General features: G+C 40.1%; 6 protein-coding genes across 9 annotated transcripts; 3 read left to right on the top strand and 3 right to left on the bottom strand.

Annotated features, from left to right (window-relative positions):
* The first annotated feature begins 1,784 nt into the window (after nt 1-1,784).
* On the top strand, nt 1,785-4,345 carry LOC110853089. 3 transcript variants are annotated; one of them, XM_022101320.2, is made up of 5 exons: nt 1,785-1,920; nt 2,044-2,383; nt 2,478-2,913; nt 2,988-3,386; nt 3,667-4,345. In XM_022101320.2, exons 2-5 carry the CDS (start codon nt 2,062-2,064, stop codon nt 3,755-3,757), a joined length of 1,248 nt encoding a protein of 415 aa, XP_021957012.1. In that variant the 5' UTR covers nt 1,785-1,920; nt 2,044-2,061; the 3' UTR covers nt 3,758-4,345. The 3 variants fall into 3 exon arrangements, with proteins under 3 accessions (XP_021957012.1, XP_035710264.1, XP_035710265.1); XM_035854371.1 differs by having other exon boundaries at nt 1,785-1,930; XM_035854372.1 differs by having other exon boundaries at nt 1,804-2,383.
* A 983-nt stretch (nt 4,346-5,328) lies between these two features.
* LOC110853290 (A-kinase anchor protein 14) lies at nt 5,329-6,098 on the top strand. Its single transcript, XM_022101541.2, has 2 exons — nt 5,329-5,477; nt 5,548-6,098. Exons 1-2 carry the CDS (start codon nt 5,469-5,471, stop codon nt 5,998-6,000), a joined length of 462 nt encoding a protein of 153 aa, XP_021957233.1. The 5' UTR covers nt 5,329-5,468; the 3' UTR covers nt 6,001-6,098.
* On the bottom strand, nt 6,099-9,948 carry LOC110853291 (mucin-2). Its single transcript, XM_022101542.2, has 8 exons — nt 9,792-9,948; nt 9,573-9,706; nt 9,277-9,507; nt 8,953-9,180; nt 8,658-8,888; nt 7,841-8,584; nt 7,378-7,758; nt 6,099-7,292 (listed from the first exon to the last, which is right to left on the bottom strand). Exons 1-8 carry the CDS (start codon nt 9,865-9,867, stop codon nt 6,171-6,173), a joined length of 3,147 nt encoding a protein of 1,048 aa, XP_021957234.1. The 5' UTR covers nt 9,868-9,948; the 3' UTR covers nt 6,099-6,170.
* An 890-nt stretch (nt 9,949-10,838) lies between these two features.
* Nucleotides 10,839-12,161, bottom strand: LOC110853286 (rab-like protein 3). Its single transcript, XM_022101538.2, has 4 exons — nt 12,002-12,161; nt 11,607-11,909; nt 11,236-11,441; nt 10,839-11,153 (listed from the first exon to the last, which is right to left on the bottom strand). Exons 1-4 carry the CDS (start codon nt 12,045-12,047, stop codon nt 10,980-10,982), a joined length of 729 nt encoding a protein of 242 aa, XP_021957230.1. The 5' UTR covers nt 12,048-12,161; the 3' UTR covers nt 10,839-10,979.
* An 89-nt stretch (nt 12,162-12,250) lies between these two features.
* Nucleotides 12,251-14,798, bottom strand: LOC110853029 (COP9 signalosome complex subunit 3). Of its 2 annotated transcripts, none has more exons than XM_022101247.2 (8): nt 14,658-14,798; nt 14,431-14,529; nt 14,066-14,347; nt 13,779-13,996; nt 13,475-13,710; nt 12,971-13,241; nt 12,773-12,886; nt 12,251-12,670 (listed from the first exon to the last, which is right to left on the bottom strand). In XM_022101247.2, the coding sequence occupies exons 2-8, from the start codon at nt 14,477-14,479 to the stop codon at nt 12,431-12,433; spliced, it is 1,410 nt and encodes a 469-aa protein (XP_021956939.1). In that variant the 5' UTR covers nt 14,480-14,529; nt 14,658-14,798; the 3' UTR covers nt 12,251-12,430. The 2 variants fall into 2 exon arrangements, with proteins under 2 accessions (XP_021956939.1, XP_021956940.1); XM_022101248.2 differs by having other exon boundaries at nt 12,251-12,649; nt 14,658-14,795.
* Nucleotides 14,799-14,815: 17 nt separating this feature from the next.
* Nucleotides 14,816-17,066, top strand: LOC110852954 (general transcription factor IIE subunit 1). Its single transcript, XM_022101140.2, has 6 exons — nt 14,816-15,045; nt 15,115-15,526; nt 15,613-15,723; nt 15,787-15,985; nt 16,161-16,401; nt 16,470-17,066. Exons 1-6 carry the CDS (start codon nt 14,925-14,927, stop codon nt 16,631-16,633), a joined length of 1,248 nt encoding a protein of 415 aa, XP_021956832.1. The 5' UTR covers nt 14,816-14,924; the 3' UTR covers nt 16,634-17,066.
* Nucleotides 17,067-17,154: the final 88 nt, after the last annotated feature.

Genomic DNA, 17,154 nt, shown 5'->3' with positions numbered 1-17,154 from the left:
AAAACCCTGTCATCCTTGCAAGTTGAAGGAGACATGCGATGATTGCCATGATCGTTCGAAAACCATTGTATTCTTCCCTATATACACATCTCTTGTCCTTCCAATGCTCTTGTTCATTTTATTGTGGACCAAAAATTTATACCTATTTTGCGGCATATTTATTGTTCTAGCGTGATATATGAGTTCATTTACTTAAAACCTAGCGTGCCTTCAAATTTCCGAACTAGTCTTAATTGCAGACACCAGTGTGACGTCGTCTATCAAGATCCATGACCCATGACCGATACATATTTTTAATTACTAAAGTGCATCATTATTGCGCATCAATTTTGTAAATATGATGATTCTTATTGCATAAACTTTTAAAAAATTTTAATTTCTTAAATTTTTTATTATTCATGCGGAAAATTCCACTTCCTATATAATAATCTGGATTCCTCAATTAAACGAAACACACCAGAAGACGCAGAGGAAGACGAGAGTATTAAACCCAAAATACTGTCATTTCAAGATGTTGTTGATCTGTTTTTCTGCGAAATTACATCAAACCAATCGGAAGTCTCGTCCTACTCATGCAAACTGTTCACTTTTGTACTGTATGCTTAAAAACAACTGTACTACACTCTAAATAATGTCGTAACAAGTTATTACCGGGTGGAAATAACTATACAACAAATGATCACAAATGATGTTTATGTTTAGTAACATATTTTTTTACGAAATCGGTAACAAATTGCTTTCCCACTTAGGTAACAAACCAACCGGTAACAGATTATTACCAGACAATTACGGTTATCAAATCGGTTATCATATTATTTAAAGTGTAAAAAACTGCACTCATCTCACATGCACATATGTTCCTGCTGCCGAAATCATACCAGAGTCATCCAGCCCGTAGAAATAGACAGAAACGGAAGGAAAAGAGATAGGGTTGAACTTCTGTCGACTAAAGGAACGAGACCTTTAACTGGCTAAAATTAGAAGAGTCAAGCCAAATCTCACTTAAGTTTGCGTTTGTGTAAGAAAAATGTATGTACAAACATTGCAAGTATTTTCCCATCCCTAATGGAAAACGGCAATGCCGTTTCATTACTTTACATAATAAGTGGCGATTTGAATTTCTGTTTTATATGTAAATCAGATCTTGACTTAATAAGTCAAGATTTTCAAAAATCGGTTAATTTTCATATTTTCGTCAAACGGGAAACGACCCATCGTATTATTCAAGTATTGAAAAATCTGTAATGAAATTGAAAATATGAGTATGTCAATTAATATAAATAAAAACGGCAACGCCATTCAACAACAATTGAAAGTTGAAAATGACTCACTCACTCACTCTTGCTTGCTTGAACTGCCTGTATTTCAAATATTTCGAAATGCGATTAAAATTACATCGACACTTAATCTTGATTGCCATAACCTAAACTAAACTCTATAAAAAATTGCAAATTGGATTTGTTCTTTGTCAAGAGTTTACTTGTTCAAAGGACGTTGACGAAAAAAATTGAAAAAAATATCGAATCATAAAGGCATTTGTCTCTGGAGAGTGGTCATGCCCCCCCCCTCCAAAAAAATATGCATATATATTGAATCCTCTCGCCAAAACCTTTTCAACGATATCCACTTGTTCACAAATTTCATTTACATTTTCGAAAAATTGAAAATATCAAAAGAAAATGAAAATTGTATGAGTTTAATGCCAAATGACAAAATGAAAATATTAATATATGCAAAAGTCAAATAATTTTCTTATTATAAAGGATAGCGCTAGCTATGCTATATTTCCACTTCAATCAGACCAATGCTTGTTTAGTTTTACTTTTAGTTTTGTTTAGTGTTTAGTTTTCATTCTTTAGTTTCGAAAATTTGAACTATTTTGTTTTACATGTTGACAGCGAGATAAATTTCCATCTGCTCGTGAGTCGTGGTCAGCAGAATTCTCAACTTTTCTCTCATTCTCTCTTCCCCACTTTGACGAACACCTGTTTGTATATTTTTTTGCACTATTTATATTATTTTTCTGTCGTTTTCCACCTGTAGTTTACAGCGGTCAAAAAAATGAGGGTTGTGACCAACGAGAGGTTGAGATACCCTCAAAACCCCTGGGTGTGGACATTCCTTACAAAAGAAGGCGAAACTCGGAAGGTAATTTGGCGTCTGTACTACAAAGGTGTCCACTGCGAGAAGACGTCGGACGACAGAAATCAGCACACGGTCACCTACACTCGGCGGGGCGCGGAGGACTTGATCGAAACGGGGACGGTGAAGCGACGTTATTCCGTTGAAAATGATGTCGTGACGTGTGTCGAGCTAGACCCTGTTAATGACACGGTTATTGAAACTGTGCATCATGATGTCGATTTTTACATTGGCGACATAGGTAAATATGTACATTTAGAATGGGGATATGTAAATGTTGTGCACTTTTTGTCGATATTTTTGTGTTTGATTTGTTTTGTTGGTTTATTTTGTAGATGATTTTCAACCTGGTGAAGATTTTGTACTGGGTGTAGGTCAAGATCCAGAGATATTAAGAATTAGGCAGATGTTCAAGGATTTGTGGGCGAAAAAAGAACCACCCATACTATCCAGGGCCACCGCAGTCCCTTCGTCATCGTCCAGGGCAACTGCAGCCCCTTCGTCATCGGCCAGGGCAACTGCAGCCCCTTCGTCATCGGCCAGGGCAACTGCAGCCCCTTCGTCATCGGCCAGGGCAACTGCAGCCCCTTCGTCATCGGCCAGGGCCAGCGCAGTGCCTTCGCCATCGTCCAGGGCAACTGCAGCACCTTCGCCATCATCCAAGGCAACTGAGGCGCCTTCGTCATCGTCCAGTAGGACTCAAGTGCCTTTGGTATCATCCATTGCTACTCCACCAGCATTTTCCTTATCATCCAGCCAGGCAATCGCAATGTAAATTGTATACGTATGAATTATGCATTTATATTTACTTAAGTATTAATAAATACAATATTTAAACTCATAAGGGACAGTGACGACGAGGTTTGCGATGTTGAAGCTGCTTCAAGCGAGGACATTGACATTGACCCTCCCACTTCCACTTGCAGCACACCGCGACAAGTACAAGAAGAAGAAGACGCCAACATCGATATTGATCCCCAAGAAAATGCCGTTGATGCTGGTAATGATGATAGTAGCAACAGGAAAATATTGAAGGCAACGAAAAGGCGATCCAAGATAAGGGGAGAAGTTCAGTTCAGCGATTTGGACCCAGAAAATTATATCGATTGGACCTTTGCCCCTCAATCTATTAAGCAAATTGGAGTGTGCGATGAACCCGACAAATATGAGGTCGAAGCGGTCTTGGATAGGCGTCTCCGATCTAATGGACACGAGTATCTCGTGAAATGGATCGGATGGTCAAGGTTGGTAATGCAAATTGTAATACAATTAGTATTAGTATAAGAATTAATAATGACTAGCTCAAACTTTGAACTTAAATTGTACGAAAATTCCGCAAAAGTTTCACTCGAAAAGCTGAGTATCACTCGGGTTTAACTTGAGCGGAATTGAAGCAAAAGTCGTTTTTCACGTGAAAAGTCCATCGTGAGTACTTAGCTTAACACTAAAAGGATTAGTCAAGGTTAGAAATTATGTAAGTGAATCACAATTGCTAATTTATATTCGTATTTTGTATTTTAATAGTGAATTCAATTCGTGGGAACCGGAGAGTAACTTCGTGACGAAGACAATGATTCATCGATACCTGGAAGCTTATGGCTTGGAAATCCCTTGAACAAAAAAATGCAGTTCAAAGTTTTATTTATTTTATTGTTCATGATGACTAAAAATGTATAATTATACATTTTGTTAGATTAGTTTTTTTAGTATTCTAGTTTATTTTAGTATTCCTTAGTTTTTTAGTAATCTAGTGACTTCCAACAAGGGTGACATTGTTGGATTTTGAAATTATTCCGATTATTTGAACTATACTGATTTCAGTGCTGCATAATTTTCAAAAAATATGACTAACGAAGAATCGCCGTCTCAATTATACCCTCGAACATATACTTTTTTAATCGACAGTCTAGTTTTCCAATGACAGATTTTACTTTCTTGTTAACATTTCTTGTTCAATTTCATAAAAATTCCGAAAAGCGCGTAACATTAATTTTACCAGCAAAAAAATTGTGCATTATGTATATGTAGAATACATACGTATATGTAACTAACCATGAAATCAGTCTCCTCATGAGACTGCTGGTTGATAAAATTCCATCAATCATCCGATGAAGGTTACGTTATTTTATGTCCCACTCTAACCAACCAGGTTCTTATGTATTTATTTACCACATGGAAAATAAAAGCACGATCCAAAAATTTATTTCTACCGGAACGCGTCATCATCATCAAGTCCAAGACCATTAAAGGAGCAAATTATTCTGCTTAAAAACTAGTTATATTTGTATGAGATACAGAGTTATGACTTGAGTCCTGTCAGGGTTAAATGAACATGATTGTTGTTGTTTCATAACACAAATTTGTCACATAGTGCTTGTTTTTTTTTGCAAGGATTTTATATTCCATTATCAAATCAATTAATTATTCAGAGCAACTAGAACGATGATAACACATCATGCCACCCTCCAGTTACTTGCTTATAATTGGTCTGGAGCAGTCAAAATTTGGAGGCGTGACCTCAAACCACCGTTAATCCAGGAACACAATAAATGGCGTGATCGTGCATACTACGATTTAGTTTTTTCTTATCAAAGTAATAGTAATTTAATTGTTTTGGCTGGATAATCAGGAAGAAGAATTGATGCTCATGAAAATGTGTATGATTTAGTAAAGCTGGTTCCTTTCTGATTGAGACGAGATGATGATGATGACTTGTGTGAGATGGATGAGACGTGTCTCACCTTGCCTCCCAACTAACAGACCGTCTCACATTGTGCTCGTCTCACTCGCAGTATTATGGCCAATATCTCATCTCTCTAATACCCTTGAATTTATGGTGATCACTGATCAATATATTGTTGGCTGGCGCACTGCATTGTTGGTTTGTTATCACAGGAACAGTATGGGATTTGCCAATTACTTACTTATTAGTCCAAAATGCCGTTACTATATACTTATAGCGCATTCTGCAACTAAATAGTATCCTACATACATAGCGTGTGAGGAAGTGACGACGGAATTTGATGGCAATTCCTTTGTCTCATTCTCACATGTCAATATCTTCATACGAATGGTCAGGTACTTACTTACGCGTCTGGTCACACTGGATGTGCAAAAAAACATGCCAAAAATCTTCATCTCCTCCTTTACATACTACGACCCAACCTTTCATTAAATTAATTTCTCATATCGTTTCGCTTGTTAAGAAGAGAAACAAATATTTTATTTCTATAAAAGGCTCCACTCTTTCCTTCACATCTTCACAGTAACAGCATACCTCACTTTTCCTGACCAAAAGTACAAAAATCTTCCTACAAAAAATCATCATGCAAAACGTAAGAGGAAATTATTTTCCAAAATAGCTCCAAAATTTTGATTTAATATTTTTAAAAAATTTGTTTACAGATCATCTTCACCTTGTTGGCGACTGTCGCTCTTTCTTCCGCTGGAGGAATCCAAGGCTCTTACCAAGCCCAGTACACCCAGCATTCCCACGCCGTGGTGGCCCATGCTGCCCCCATCGTCCACGCCGCACCAGTTCTTCACGCTGCCCCCGTCGTGCACCACGCCGTCGCCACCCCGGTCGTCCGATCCGTCGCTGTCGTCCCATCCGCATACGCCTCGACTTACGCTTACCGCGCTCCAGCCGCCAAGGTCCTCGCCGTAGCGCACGCTCAACCCATCGTGTACGCTCAACCACGACCAATCATCCGAACGGCCGTCGTCGCTCCATACGCGCCCGCTTTCCGTGTCGCCACTCCAGTCGTTCACCACGCCACGGTTGCCCACGCCCCACTTGTTCATCACGCGGTCGCAGCACCAGCCGTTGTTGCGCATCATGGCGCTTATTTCCATTAAGGAAAACTACTAATTTATGTACAACATTAGGAAACGATTCGTAAAAAATATGTATGAGATTTGGTCTGAAGAAAATAAAATTCGAGAGTCTAATTCAATTTTGAGGTGGTGATGAAATTTATTAGTATATCGATTAAATAAGACGAAACATTTAAAAATAATTACTTTAATTAAACGACGACAGCATTAGCATCATGTTTAAGGGTCCAGTAAGGGATAGTAGTCTGCTCCGTTGTCGTCGTCATGTTGGTGTTGGCGCAATAATACCCAGCGTTCCACTCATAGTCGCAGAAAAGCTCGTCCGGTCGATACACGAGATTATCTGGACAATCGAAGAGGTACGCGTTACCACGCGAGCACATGAAAAAGGTGCGACAGTCGTTGACATTTTGATGTAATCCGTTCGCTCGACCATTGCACGAGAAGCAGGAGGGTACCCGCTCGGGAAGGTCGCAGGTTAGAATTGACGGGTTGAAGACGAGAGGTTCTGGGCATGTGTGGTATGTGTTTCCATTTTCCGTGCAAAGGATGAAACCGGAACAGGAGGAAGGGTCGGGATATGTCCCACAGGGTTGTCCCCAGCAGAATGGCGTGGGTTCTGGTGTTGTCGGATAGTCGGTTGAATTGAAGAATTCTGTCGTAGTCGGATAGTCGGTCGAATTGAAGAATTCTGTCGTGGTCGAATAGTCGGTCGAATTGAAGAATTCTGTCGTAGTCGGATAGTCGGTCGAATTGAATTCTGTCGTTGTTTCTGGAGGAGGAAGGGTTTCAGTGGTATTGATAAATTCGGTGGTAGAAGGAATGACTTCGGTTGTTGTCGAAATTTCTTCAGTTGTTGTCGAATTGTCTTCGGTCGTGGTAGTCGGTTCCTCAGTTGTAATTGGTTCCTCAGTGGTAATCGGTTCCTCCTCAGTGGTAGTTGGTTCCTCAGTGGTAATCGGTTCCTCCTCAGTGGTAGTTGGTTCCTCAGTTGTAGTTGGGTCTTCAGCTGTAGTTGGTTCCTCAGTTGTAACTGGTTCCTCAGTTGTAGTTGGTTCCTCAGTGGTAGTTGGTTCTTCAGCTGTAGTTGGTTCCTCAGTGGTAATTGGTTCCTCGGTTGTAGTTGGTTCCTCAGTGGTAATTGGTTCTTCAGCTGTAGTTGGTTCCTCAGTGGTAATTGGTTCCTCGGTTGTAGTTGGTTCTTCAGTGGTAATCGGTTCTTCCTCAGTGGTAGTTGGTTCCTCAGTTGTAGTTGGATTCTCAGTAGTTGAAACTTCAACCATACATCCAGCCAGCTCAGGATAATCACAGATCTAACAAAATTTTCAGAATTAACCATGTACAATAGAATGTATTATGCATATATATGCAACCAACAAGATAAAAATTCTCGCGTACCAAATCGACTGGATTGAAATGGAGATTGGCAGGACAGTCGTACAAGTATGCCAACTCATTAGAGCACTTAAAGAAGGTAGTGCAGTTGGATGGATTTGGGTAGAGGCCATTTTCCTTTCCGGTACAATTGAAGGAGTCTGTTGGCGGGGGCAGCGACGTGCTTGGTTCCTCCGTCGTAGATTCGCCGCTAGTGGTTCCTTCCTCTGTCGTTGTGATATCTTCCGTAGTACTTGGTTCCTGAGGCGTTGTTGGTAAATTGGTTGTAGTTTGTTCCTCAGTCGTAGTTGGGGTTTGAGTTGTAGTTGGTTCCTCCGTAGTTGAAATTTCTCCAGTTGTGGATGATGTTTGCATGCATCCGGCCAGCTCAGGATAATCACAGATCTAATAAATTTTCAGAATTTAGGATGTATAATGTACATGCATGAATATATACGTGACCATCAAAATCAAAATACTCGCGTACCAAATCGACTGGATTGAAATGGAGATTGGCAGGACAGTCGTACAAGTATGCCAACTCATTAGAGCACTTAAAGTAGGTAGTGCAGTTGGATGGGTTTGGGTAGAGGCCATTTTCCTTTCCGGTACAATTGAAGGCGTCCGTTGGTGGAGGTAGCGTTGTCGTCGGATCATCTGTCGTTGTGGGCGCTTCGGTAGTCGTGGGGGCTTCGGTCGTCGTGGGGGCTTCGGTAGTCGTGGGGGCTTCGGTCGTCGTGGGGGCTTCGGTCGTCGTGGGGGCTTCGGTCGTCGTGGGGGCTTCGGTCGTCGTGGGGGCTTCGGTCGTCGTGGGGGCTTCGGTCGTCGTGGGGGCTTCGGTCGTCGTGGGGGCTTCGGTCGTCGTGGGGGCTTCGGTCGTCGTGGGGGCTTCGGTCGTCGTGGGGGCTTCGGTCGTCGTGGGGGCTTCGGTCGTCGTGGGGGCTTCGGTCGTCGTGGGGGCTTCGGTCGTCGTGGGGGCTTCGGTCGTCGTGGGGGCTTCGGTCGTCGTGGGGGCTTCGGTCGTCGTGGGGGCTTCGGTCGTCGTGGGGGCTTCGGTCGTCGTGGGGGCTTCGGTCGTCGTGGGGGCTTCGGTCGTCGTGGGGGCTTCGGTCGTCGTGGGGGCTTCGGTCGTCGTGGGGGCTTCGGTAGTCGTGGGGGCTTCTGTCGTCGCTAGCGTTGTCGTGCTGATCTCCGTGGCATTGCAACCCGCAACATTCGGATAGTCGCAAACCTATCCCACGGAAACCCAATTTTAATAAACTTATACAGACCTCCATCACCTTCCATTCATTCTCCGTACGTACCGATATTCTCGGATTGAAATGCAAATCTGCAGGACAATGGTGCAGATACGCGTACCCGTTTGAACACTGATAGAAACTGGTGCACGCGAAGGGATTCGGATAAAGGACATTCGGCCGATTCGTGCAGTTAAAGTCAGGCGATGGGCCGCGTGTCGTTGTCGTTGTCGTAGGTGTTTCCGTCGTCGTAATAACTTCATTCTGGCATCCCGCGGTGAAAGGCCAGTCACAAATCTGCCACAAAAAATTAACATTATCAAAGTGACATCGGATCGTAAATATGTAACCATGTACTTACAAATTTTGTCGGGCTAAAGTGCAACCCGGTCGGACAGGGATAAAGATACGCGACCCCAGTCATACATCGATAAAAACTTCCGCAATCCTTATCATTCGGAAAGAGCGTATTTGGTCGTCCCGTACAATTAAAATCTGGCGACGGTCCCAACGTTGTCGTCGTGCGTTGTGTCGTTGTTGGAGGTCGCGTTGTCGGAGCGCAGCCGGCATTACCGGGTTGGTCGCAAATCTAAAAAATAACAAATTTGTATAATTCATTATAAAATCTCAAATATTTCAAATTGCCAAAATGTCTGCCTTTTCAAAATTTTGATCAAATTCTCACTTTAATATTCGGGTTAAAATGAAGCTCCCCCGGACAATCGTACAAGTAGCTGAAGCCCCCTACGCACCGGAAGTAAGACTCACAATCGTTCACATTGGGATACAAACCGTTCGGAAGTCCGAAGCAGTCGAAGTCGGGGTGTGGTGCCGGAGCTGTCGTGGTTGTTGGCGGAGGTGGAGGGGTTGTCGGAGGGCCGGAAGTGCAGCCCGCATTTGCAGGATAATCGCAAATCTAAAGTCCAATAGTTACTTTTATGATTTCGCTTTTTGAAATAATTTTCAAAAACGCGTCTCTACCTTAATTCTCGGGTTGAAATGTAAATTTGCTGGACACGCGTATAGGTAAGCATATCCATTTGAACATTTGTAAAAGTTAGTGCACGACGCTGGATTCGGGTAGAGACCACTAGGTTTCGAAGTACAATCGAATTCTAGTCAAAAATTGAAATTATGATTAAAATTATGAAGTCCCACAAAAACATGGTGTCTCCACAACGATTGAGCTACAAACAATACCTGCCGATTCTTGACCCCTGACCCCGCTCAACAGCAAGATCACTCCTAAAAATTGCGCAGAATTGGCAAAACTCATGGTTTCAATAAGCTATCGAATATTTGATAAGCAAGTATTCAAACCAGAACGCAACGAAGAATGCCACGTTTTACAACTTTAGTCCAGAGTTTTATAATCATAAAAGGTTTATATGTTTCATTTCCAGACATTGGTTTATTGTTACGCAAATTATTTTCGGACCATGTCATTTTCCGCAGAATATTGGCATGGGTGATATTTAGTTGCAACCTTAGCAAGACCACATAATATACTGCTTATAGGTGGATTATTGGGCTTATCAAGACATAAAATCCTTAATCCATCTTCGAACAATGATGACCGTGATGGTGATGGAAAAAAATGGTGAAGTCATCTTTATGATATTTTCCTTTATCAGAGATTAGTAATAAATGCTTGTGTATATATTATCGGGACGCCACCGTAACGCCGATAAAAAGTGAATGAATTACTTGGTATGCTACTGCTACATCGCAAACAGTTATGAACGTTATATGCAAGTATGACTGATTGTTGGTCAGGCAGGATCAAGATCATGGACATGATGGAATTTAAATAAATATTTTCGAACTGGAATTTAGAGATACATACTTGAAGTTATATCGATTAAATCACGGCTGCAATCGCAATCGGCGTCAGGCATATCATCATCGTTTGATTTAAATATTAACAACATTACCATACCATTATTGCTTTACTTTATGGCTTCTGCGAAACGTGACCTCTTTGTTGTCTGTCTTTTCGTACGTTTCCTTTACCATCAAATTAAAAGTGAACTATGAATCGTGTTAATTGTTCTTGGATGGCACTTGTGTTGACTTATTTCTTATTATTAACTCGATTTAACCAGTGAAAAACAACATTTTTCAAAACATGACGTATTTAAGCTGGAAGTTTCAACTTGAAACGATGATATCATACCATGCGCATTATATACTGCAATTAGTTATTACTTCTGGAAAGAATGAAGTCATTCATCATATACACAACAGTTTTCAATTGATCTTTCTTATTATCACAAAAATATGACTTAATTTATATATGCTACATTTATATAATTTAGTGTGTATTCTAAACTCTTTGTAAAAACTTAAAAAATTTCCAATAACATTTTTGAATTAAAATTAATTATTTTACATGCCTTGAAACATCCTATTATTCGTACTAGTCGGATATAACTTTCTCCTATCATACAATCCACTTGGATTCTCTTTATGAAATCTGCGATCAATCACACGATCAAAAAATCTTGTCAACTTTACCGACGCTGTTGATCCCGGTGCCAGCGACTTCGGGTCCAAACAGTTCTGTTGCAAATAAAAATATGTAAATAACTTGATAATTAATTAATTAATTACTACTAATTAAACACCATAGACATTCACCCACCAAAAAAATTTCCTCTGCCCCACATTCTTGAGCGATTGACGAAGGTCTTGGCGTGGGCGTCCTTGTCGGCAAACTTCCCTCCTCGACGGTACCGTTTCCTGAATAATTATCTAGTTTTGTCCCCACTACTAAAATTGGGGGATGACTCGACCCCATGAACTGTTCTGGGTCAAATTCTACCGAGGATGGTTCTAATGTTGATGATCCTGAAATTATAAACAGAGGGAAGAAACTATATTACATTTTTGGATCTTTTCAGCGTGCCTAAATTAAGGAAAGCCAAAGTTGCAAAGTTTCACTAGCAAAGTCTGTTGCAAACATTATTTGTGATTGTGACATCAAGTATATTTATAATTCCTTGCTTTTTGTACCTGAAGGATCAACGGGAGTAAAAATTTCGATTAGCCATTTATTCAAATTTGCTTTCGATTTCCTGTTTGACAAGTCGTGGACGAGGATGATCCCGTTGACCCCGTGGTAAAATACAGGTCGCGAGTTGCGATGGGCCGAGGATCCTCCAACGTCCCAGAATTCGATAAAGTATGATTTTTGTGCAGGGGTACCACCCTTGAACTCGTGCAGTTTGACCTCAAGGGCCACCCCCACTGTCCACGAGGGCTTTTGGAGGGGGTTCCCGTACACCATGAGATGAGCGGCGGACGTCTTCCCGACCCCTGAAAGCAAAACAATTAGTGAAATTAGAAATTTAAAACTACATTTCAGATTGCAATGTGTGTACAAAAGAAATGACAATTTCGTCACCTACCTGAATCCCCCACCACCAAAATTTTCACCTTGTCGTAATTTGCCATTTAATTAACACATGGACTAATCATTAAGTTAACTATTTAAATAAACTGTAAGCTCTTAAAAATTTATCTTCCACCTGCAACCTTCTGTTTGTCATCTTCCTGAGAGAGAAGTGAGAAAAACCCACCAAACTTTTTGACCAATATGAGAATTGATTGAGATTGGAGTTTATGCAAATGAAAAATTTCGAAATAAAATACCAAAATTCTATTATTATAAATCTCGTAATTATTTATTTAATTGCAATTTACTTATTAATTTTCATTCATCAAAGTATACAAAGATTTAATTAATTCAATTGAAAGGAAACGTGTCTCTTTGTCACAATTCTTTTTACTTTCACATCGAAAATTCTGAATTTTTCTTTAAGCCAAGTTTTTAATAATTAATGGTTGAACGAAGATGGAAGTCGACTCGTCGACGCCGAACTGGATGACGCCGTGGCAGAGACTGCCATGTCTTGATCATCCCCAAGACCGAGAGAACTTCCCGTCCCGATCCCACCACTTCCGGTCAGCATAACCCTCGAAATGAACTCTGGATTTGTGGCCAGCCTCTCGTTCATCTCGGACAGTCTTTTGTTCAGGTCGATGCATCGGGAGATCTGCAAATTTAGATTGATTACCTTGTTCGAAAAATTGTATGCAAGAAATCATAATTAATCCTCAAATGTTTAAAGATTGAATAAGTTTAAAATAATAAGTAAAATTAAATTGCATCTTATTACTTGGGATTCCACCTTTCCCAACACTTTGGGATTGTCATATTTTTCATTATCATCCAAAAATACGACCATTCCGTCCAATTGGCTGATTTTTGCGTAAATTTCCCCATCTTGAATCTAAAATCAAACCAAGATAAAATAAACATCCTTGCTCTCTACGTTTTTTCACAAATCATGGAAGAATGTTCCTTGTTTTTTTACCATCGATAAAATACACTTCTCTGCCTCGTCTGCAGAACTAAGCTGCACTCGAGCCGCGACATCAGCTAAACTCAAGGTTAAAAAGGTCTTCGTCAGGCGCTGAATGTTCAACTTTGTCTGGGCGGCGCGGACTTGTTTCACCAGTCCGAAGTTATTATCTCGTCGAAAAACTTCTTGATTTCGACTAATTGCAGCCACAACTTCGCCAGGATTATGGGTTAAGAAGGCGGTCACCAGATCCGTGTAAGGTTGAGCGGAAGGTTTTAGTATTCTGTTAACCAATTGAAAATAAGTTGAGTAAATGAACGAAATCCATATATTATATGCATTTTCTGATTTGTCAATGCGCTTGTTTGTGAATCATACTCTAAATGTCAACGGAATTTGAAAAACATGGCAGAAAACGCAATTTATAAAGCAGGAAAATGAAAAGTACCCAGAGACAAAAACACAAATTATTCACATAAACCAACCACATCAACACAAAAATACTTATAGCCTCACCTATTCACAACTTGCAATGCTGATTTATGAGGGGGAGGAACCTCTCCGAGCTGAATAAGACTCACGAGGACAAACTTTTTATACGCTTCGAGCATAATGTGACTCAAGGTTTGAGCTGGGACTCGAGTGCACGCTTCGAAAAAGAAGATCGCTTCGGCATACTTCTTCAACGCAGTGTAGACCATGCCACCATAGTAAAAGTAGAGGAGGACTTGTTTACAATCGCCACCCTTAAGCTAGACATTTTCCACAAAATACTTATGAAATGACATTAATAAATCGTCAAATGTAGAATTATAATTACATCGCTGCTAAAGTCGTCAATATCGTCCATCAAGTAAGGTAGGGCTGGTTTTAGACAGTGTGACGACAAACATAGTTGTAATAGCGTTGCATGAACACCAGTCAGTTGTCGGGGCCCTTTTTGAATCCTCCGGATCACAGAACGCATCAAATTAATGGCAAGGATTGGATTTTTGCGGCGAATAACCTGATCTGAGATCGCTTCGCATGCTCCGCTCACTACAAATAATTACGAGAATAATTGATGAATTATATATAGAAACTTCAATCTGTAATTTAGCAAATTACCCAAGGCTGACCCTGCCCTCAGGCTTTGATAATCTGTCGAATCCGACTCAATCGAACGTGCAAATTGGACAAGGAAAGGCTCAAACTGTGTATTGAAATCTGGTGATTTTGTCTTTGCATAAAGTGCTCCGAGCAGTCCGATCGTGCATTGTTCTTCAGGTGATCCTGTGAATTGAGTGCATAAATTATCCAGAGTTGACCACGGGAGAGAACGACCGAGCGTGTCGCACGTCTTGGGAAGATTTTCCACATATTCCTTAGCTGCTTGGCCTTGGGTGTGGCCTGCATGGTAAATCAATTCAAATTGAATTATTATGTTCAATCGTTGTAATCGCTTAAATCGTCATCGATAAATCAAATCCTACCTGACGAATAATTTCTCGCCGCTTGAAGAAACCCTTCTGGTGTAATCATGATTAACTTCTTAACCGACTACTTTAACTTTATACCTTAGCTATCAATTCCTGCAAATTAATAAACAATTTTATAAATACAATTTTATAAGTCGCATAATTTCCAAATTTATAGCATCAAAAAAACTCTCTCTGTTTCCTACTCCAAACAACAACAACCTTTACCATCAAAAACTCACCTCTTGAAATAACTAATTCACGGAAATGTTCCCCGATTATTAAAAACTTTTAAAAAATTCTTCAACACAAAATTCTCAACAAACTTTGATGCCGGAACTGGCTTTGAATTCCGTGCGTCAGGAAATCTCACATTTCACATTTCTCGCCGCCAGTCGGATTTTTACTTTCTTTTCCTTTTGTCGTCCGTGCATCGTAATTCGTAAATTATTTGGTGCGTGCATTTAATTAATTTTTTAACTAATTGTCCTTCCATTAAATCGCCAATTATGGAGGGTGGCTACGTAACCGAGATTCCTTCCTACCTGAAGCAACTGGCTCGTCTTATTGCTCGTGCATTCTTCCAAATCGAGGATTCTCTCGTTATCGACATGCTCGTGCGGAATGTTTGTAAGTGAAGAAATTAATTGTAAAACTAATTAACTTATTTAGTAATCATATTTACTGTTTATTTATTAGGCATGAAAGAGAAGGAGATTGAAGACTTGTTAAAATTTGACACGAAACTTCTCCGAGCACGGTTGGGAACGTTAAAGAGCGAAAAATTTGTGCATACCAGACTCCGAATGGAAACCGGTCCTGACGGCAAGGCGCAGAAGGTCAACTATTATTTCATCAACTATAAGACCTTGGTTAACGTTATCAAGTACAAGTTGGATCATATGCGGAAGAAGATGGAGACGCAGGAGAGGGACGCTACGAATCGGGCCTCTTTCAAGTGTACCAATTGTGATAAGACTTTTACAGACTTGGAAGCTGGGGAATTGTTTGATTCAATGACGGGAAATTTTTACTGTACTTTTTGTCGCCAATTGGTCGAAGAGGATGAGTCGTCGTCAGTACCAAAGGATTCGAGATTGCTGTTAGCGAGGTGACTTGATTAAGAAATCAAGCATGAATGATACGATGATACATGTATTTTTATAACTTTATGCAAACTGTATATATCCATTTCAGATTCAATGAACAATTAGAAATAATTTTCGATCTGTTACGTAAAGCAGAAAATATCAAATTGGCTCCAGAACTGCTTGATCCTGAACCTCCGAGAAACTTTAACGATCCCAGGTACCCACTAAATACTTTTATTAAATTGTCAGTTAATAAATTAATCATTTAATTATTGATCAGTGACTCTGGCCGTGATTCTGGGCGAAATGACCGGGGCGGAATGTGGTCGGGAGAGGCGACCCGTTCATCTGGAGGAAATGATCAGACTCGGATTGACATTACTATTGGGGACGATTCTGCCAATAAGCCTAAAGAATTGAGAAAGGAGAGACCCGTCTGGTTGAGGGAGTCTACCATTGGGGGCGATTATGCAGGAAGTGTGAGTAAATTGCCTGATTTGGACTCATTTTTACATCTTTGTGTTTCTAATTTTTTTGATAATTTCGGTTTCAAATTCTAAAAAATTGTGCGATTCCACAATTATCATTTTCTGAAAATGTTAACTAATTTGACTAACCAACTACATATTATAATCTTCTAATTTTCTTATCCAGTCCAGCGCGACAACTTCCTCCGCCTCCACGTCAGAAGCCGGACCTTCAGAGAAGTCGGGTGCCCGCGAGGACATCATGTCTGTACTCCTGGCACATGAAAAAATGAGTGGTGGCTCGGCCTCATCCCAAAAACCGATTGCCCTTGGAGTTGCTGATTCAGACTCGGACGACGACGAAGATCCCGACAACGTCAACATTCCCAACAATTTGAAAACTTTGGATATCGATGATGACGACGATGGTGAATATTTATATTTAATTTTTTTTCTGATTTTCTGAATTTGAAATTGAATTAATTTTTTGATTTAGTCGGAGTAATGGATGAAGACGACGACGATGATTCCGTCCCAGTCGTCACGGTTGGGTCGGAGCGAGTCCCGATTAATCAGGTCACTCCCGACGTTATTGCAAAAATGACTCCGGCCGAAAAGGAGGCTTACGTCCAGCAGTATCAAGATTTCTTTAATGATTAAATCCTTATGCTAATAATGGAATTCTGCAAACAAGACTGATCTGTCTTAACTGATTGATAATATTAATATTTAACTGTTCAATGATTATCTTTAATCATTATTTATTTATTTTGAGTCATTATTGCTTTTACTTTTGTGGTATTTATCTTTTGAAATAAACTTTGGTTTATTTTTTAGCGTTTTACAAAATGGGGCTAAATATTTAAATACAAATTGTATCTGTAGTATAGCCCACACACAGGGTTGCGGCTGATAATTAGTACTATGAAATAAAATTACCACTAATTAATCCACATACTTGATGGAATCTAATTAACGTCAATGTCACCTGCATATATTACACAATTTCGAATTAGTTATTTATGCGTAACATTTGTAATTTGTTTAATTTAATCAAAGTAAATAGGTCACTGCTGATGATCCAAACTATATACAAACCTGCGCCATATGATGAAATACACCAACTGTTTACCACATATGCACATTTTTTTTTAGAAAATCTCTAAATCTATTCAGTCTTT

Source organism: Folsomia candida, unplaced genomic scaffold (genome assembly GCF_002217175.1).
Source record: "Folsomia candida strain VU population unplaced genomic scaffold, ASM221717v1 Fcan01_Sc008, whole genome shotgun sequence".
Classification (NCBI taxonomy): domain Eukaryota; kingdom Metazoa; phylum Arthropoda; class Collembola; order Entomobryomorpha; family Isotomidae; genus Folsomia; species Folsomia candida.
Note: the sequence above shows the minus strand (reverse complement) of the source record. Positions and strands in the feature narration are given on the sequence as shown.

What these genes read in the sequence shown, in the direction of transcription:
- LOC110853089 (XM_022101320.2), top strand. Translation starts at nt 2,062, where the DNA reads ATGAGGGTTGTGACCAACGAGAGGTTGAGATACCCTCAAAACCCCTGG. An exon ending in TCCAGCCAGGCAATCGCAAT is followed by an intron (nt 2,914 to 2,987) that starts GTAAATTGTATA and finishes TAAACTCATAAG; the next exon opens with GGACAGTGACGACGAGGTTT. An exon ending in AAATGGATCGGATGGTCAAG is followed by an intron (nt 3,387 to 3,666) that starts GTTGGTAATGCA and finishes GTATTTTAATAG; the next exon opens with TGAATTCAATTCGTGGGAAC.
- LOC110853291 (XM_022101542.2), bottom strand. Translation starts at nt 9,867, where the DNA reads ATGAGTTTTGCCAATTCTGCGCAATTTTTAGGAGTGATCTTGCTGTTG. An exon ending in ATTTTAACCCGAATATTAAA is followed by an intron (nt 9,181 to 9,276) that starts GTGAGAATTTGA and finishes GTTATTTTTTAG; the next exon opens with ATTTGCGACCAACCCGGTAA. An exon ending in ATTTCAATCCGAGAATATCG is followed by an intron (nt 8,585 to 8,657) that starts GTACGTACGGAG and finishes TCCGTGGGATAG; the next exon opens with GTTTGCGACTATCCGAATGT.
- LOC110853286 (XM_022101538.2), bottom strand. Translation starts at nt 12,047, where the DNA reads ATGGCAAATTACGACAAGGTGAAAATTTTGGTGGTGGGGGATTCAG. An exon ending in TTTGGTGGTGGGGGATTCAG is followed by an intron (nt 11,910 to 12,001) that starts GTAGGTGACGAA and finishes TTTTGCTTTCAG; the next exon opens with GGGTCGGGAAGACGTCCGCC. An exon ending in TACTCCCGTTGATCCTTCAG is followed by an intron (nt 11,442 to 11,606) that starts GTACAAAAAGCA and finishes TTATAATTTCAG; the next exon opens with GATCATCAACATTAGAACCA.
- LOC110853029 (XM_022101247.2), bottom strand. Translation starts at nt 14,479, where the DNA reads ATGATTACACCAGAAGGGTTTCTTCAAGCGGCGAGAAATTATTCGTCA. An exon ending in GAGGGCAGGGTCAGCCTTGG is followed by an intron (nt 13,997 to 14,065) that starts GTAATTTGCTAA and finishes AATTATTTGTAG; the next exon opens with TGAGCGGAGCATGCGAAGCG. An exon ending in TTGACGACTTTAGCAGCGAT is followed by an intron (nt 13,711 to 13,778) that starts GTAATTATAATT and finishes GAAAATGTCTAG; the next exon opens with CTTAAGGGTGGCGATTGTAA.
- LOC110852954 (XM_022101140.2), top strand. Translation starts at nt 14,925, where the DNA reads ATGGAGGGTGGCTACGTAACCGAGATTCCTTCCTACCTGAAGCAACTG. An exon ending in CATGCTCGTGCGGAATGTTT is followed by an intron (nt 15,046 to 15,114) that starts GTAAGTGAAGAA and finishes TTTATTTATTAG; the next exon opens with GCATGAAAGAGAAGGAGATT. An exon ending in TCGAGATTGCTGTTAGCGAG is followed by an intron (nt 15,527 to 15,612) that starts GTGACTTGATTA and finishes TATCCATTTCAG; the next exon opens with ATTCAATGAACAATTAGAAA.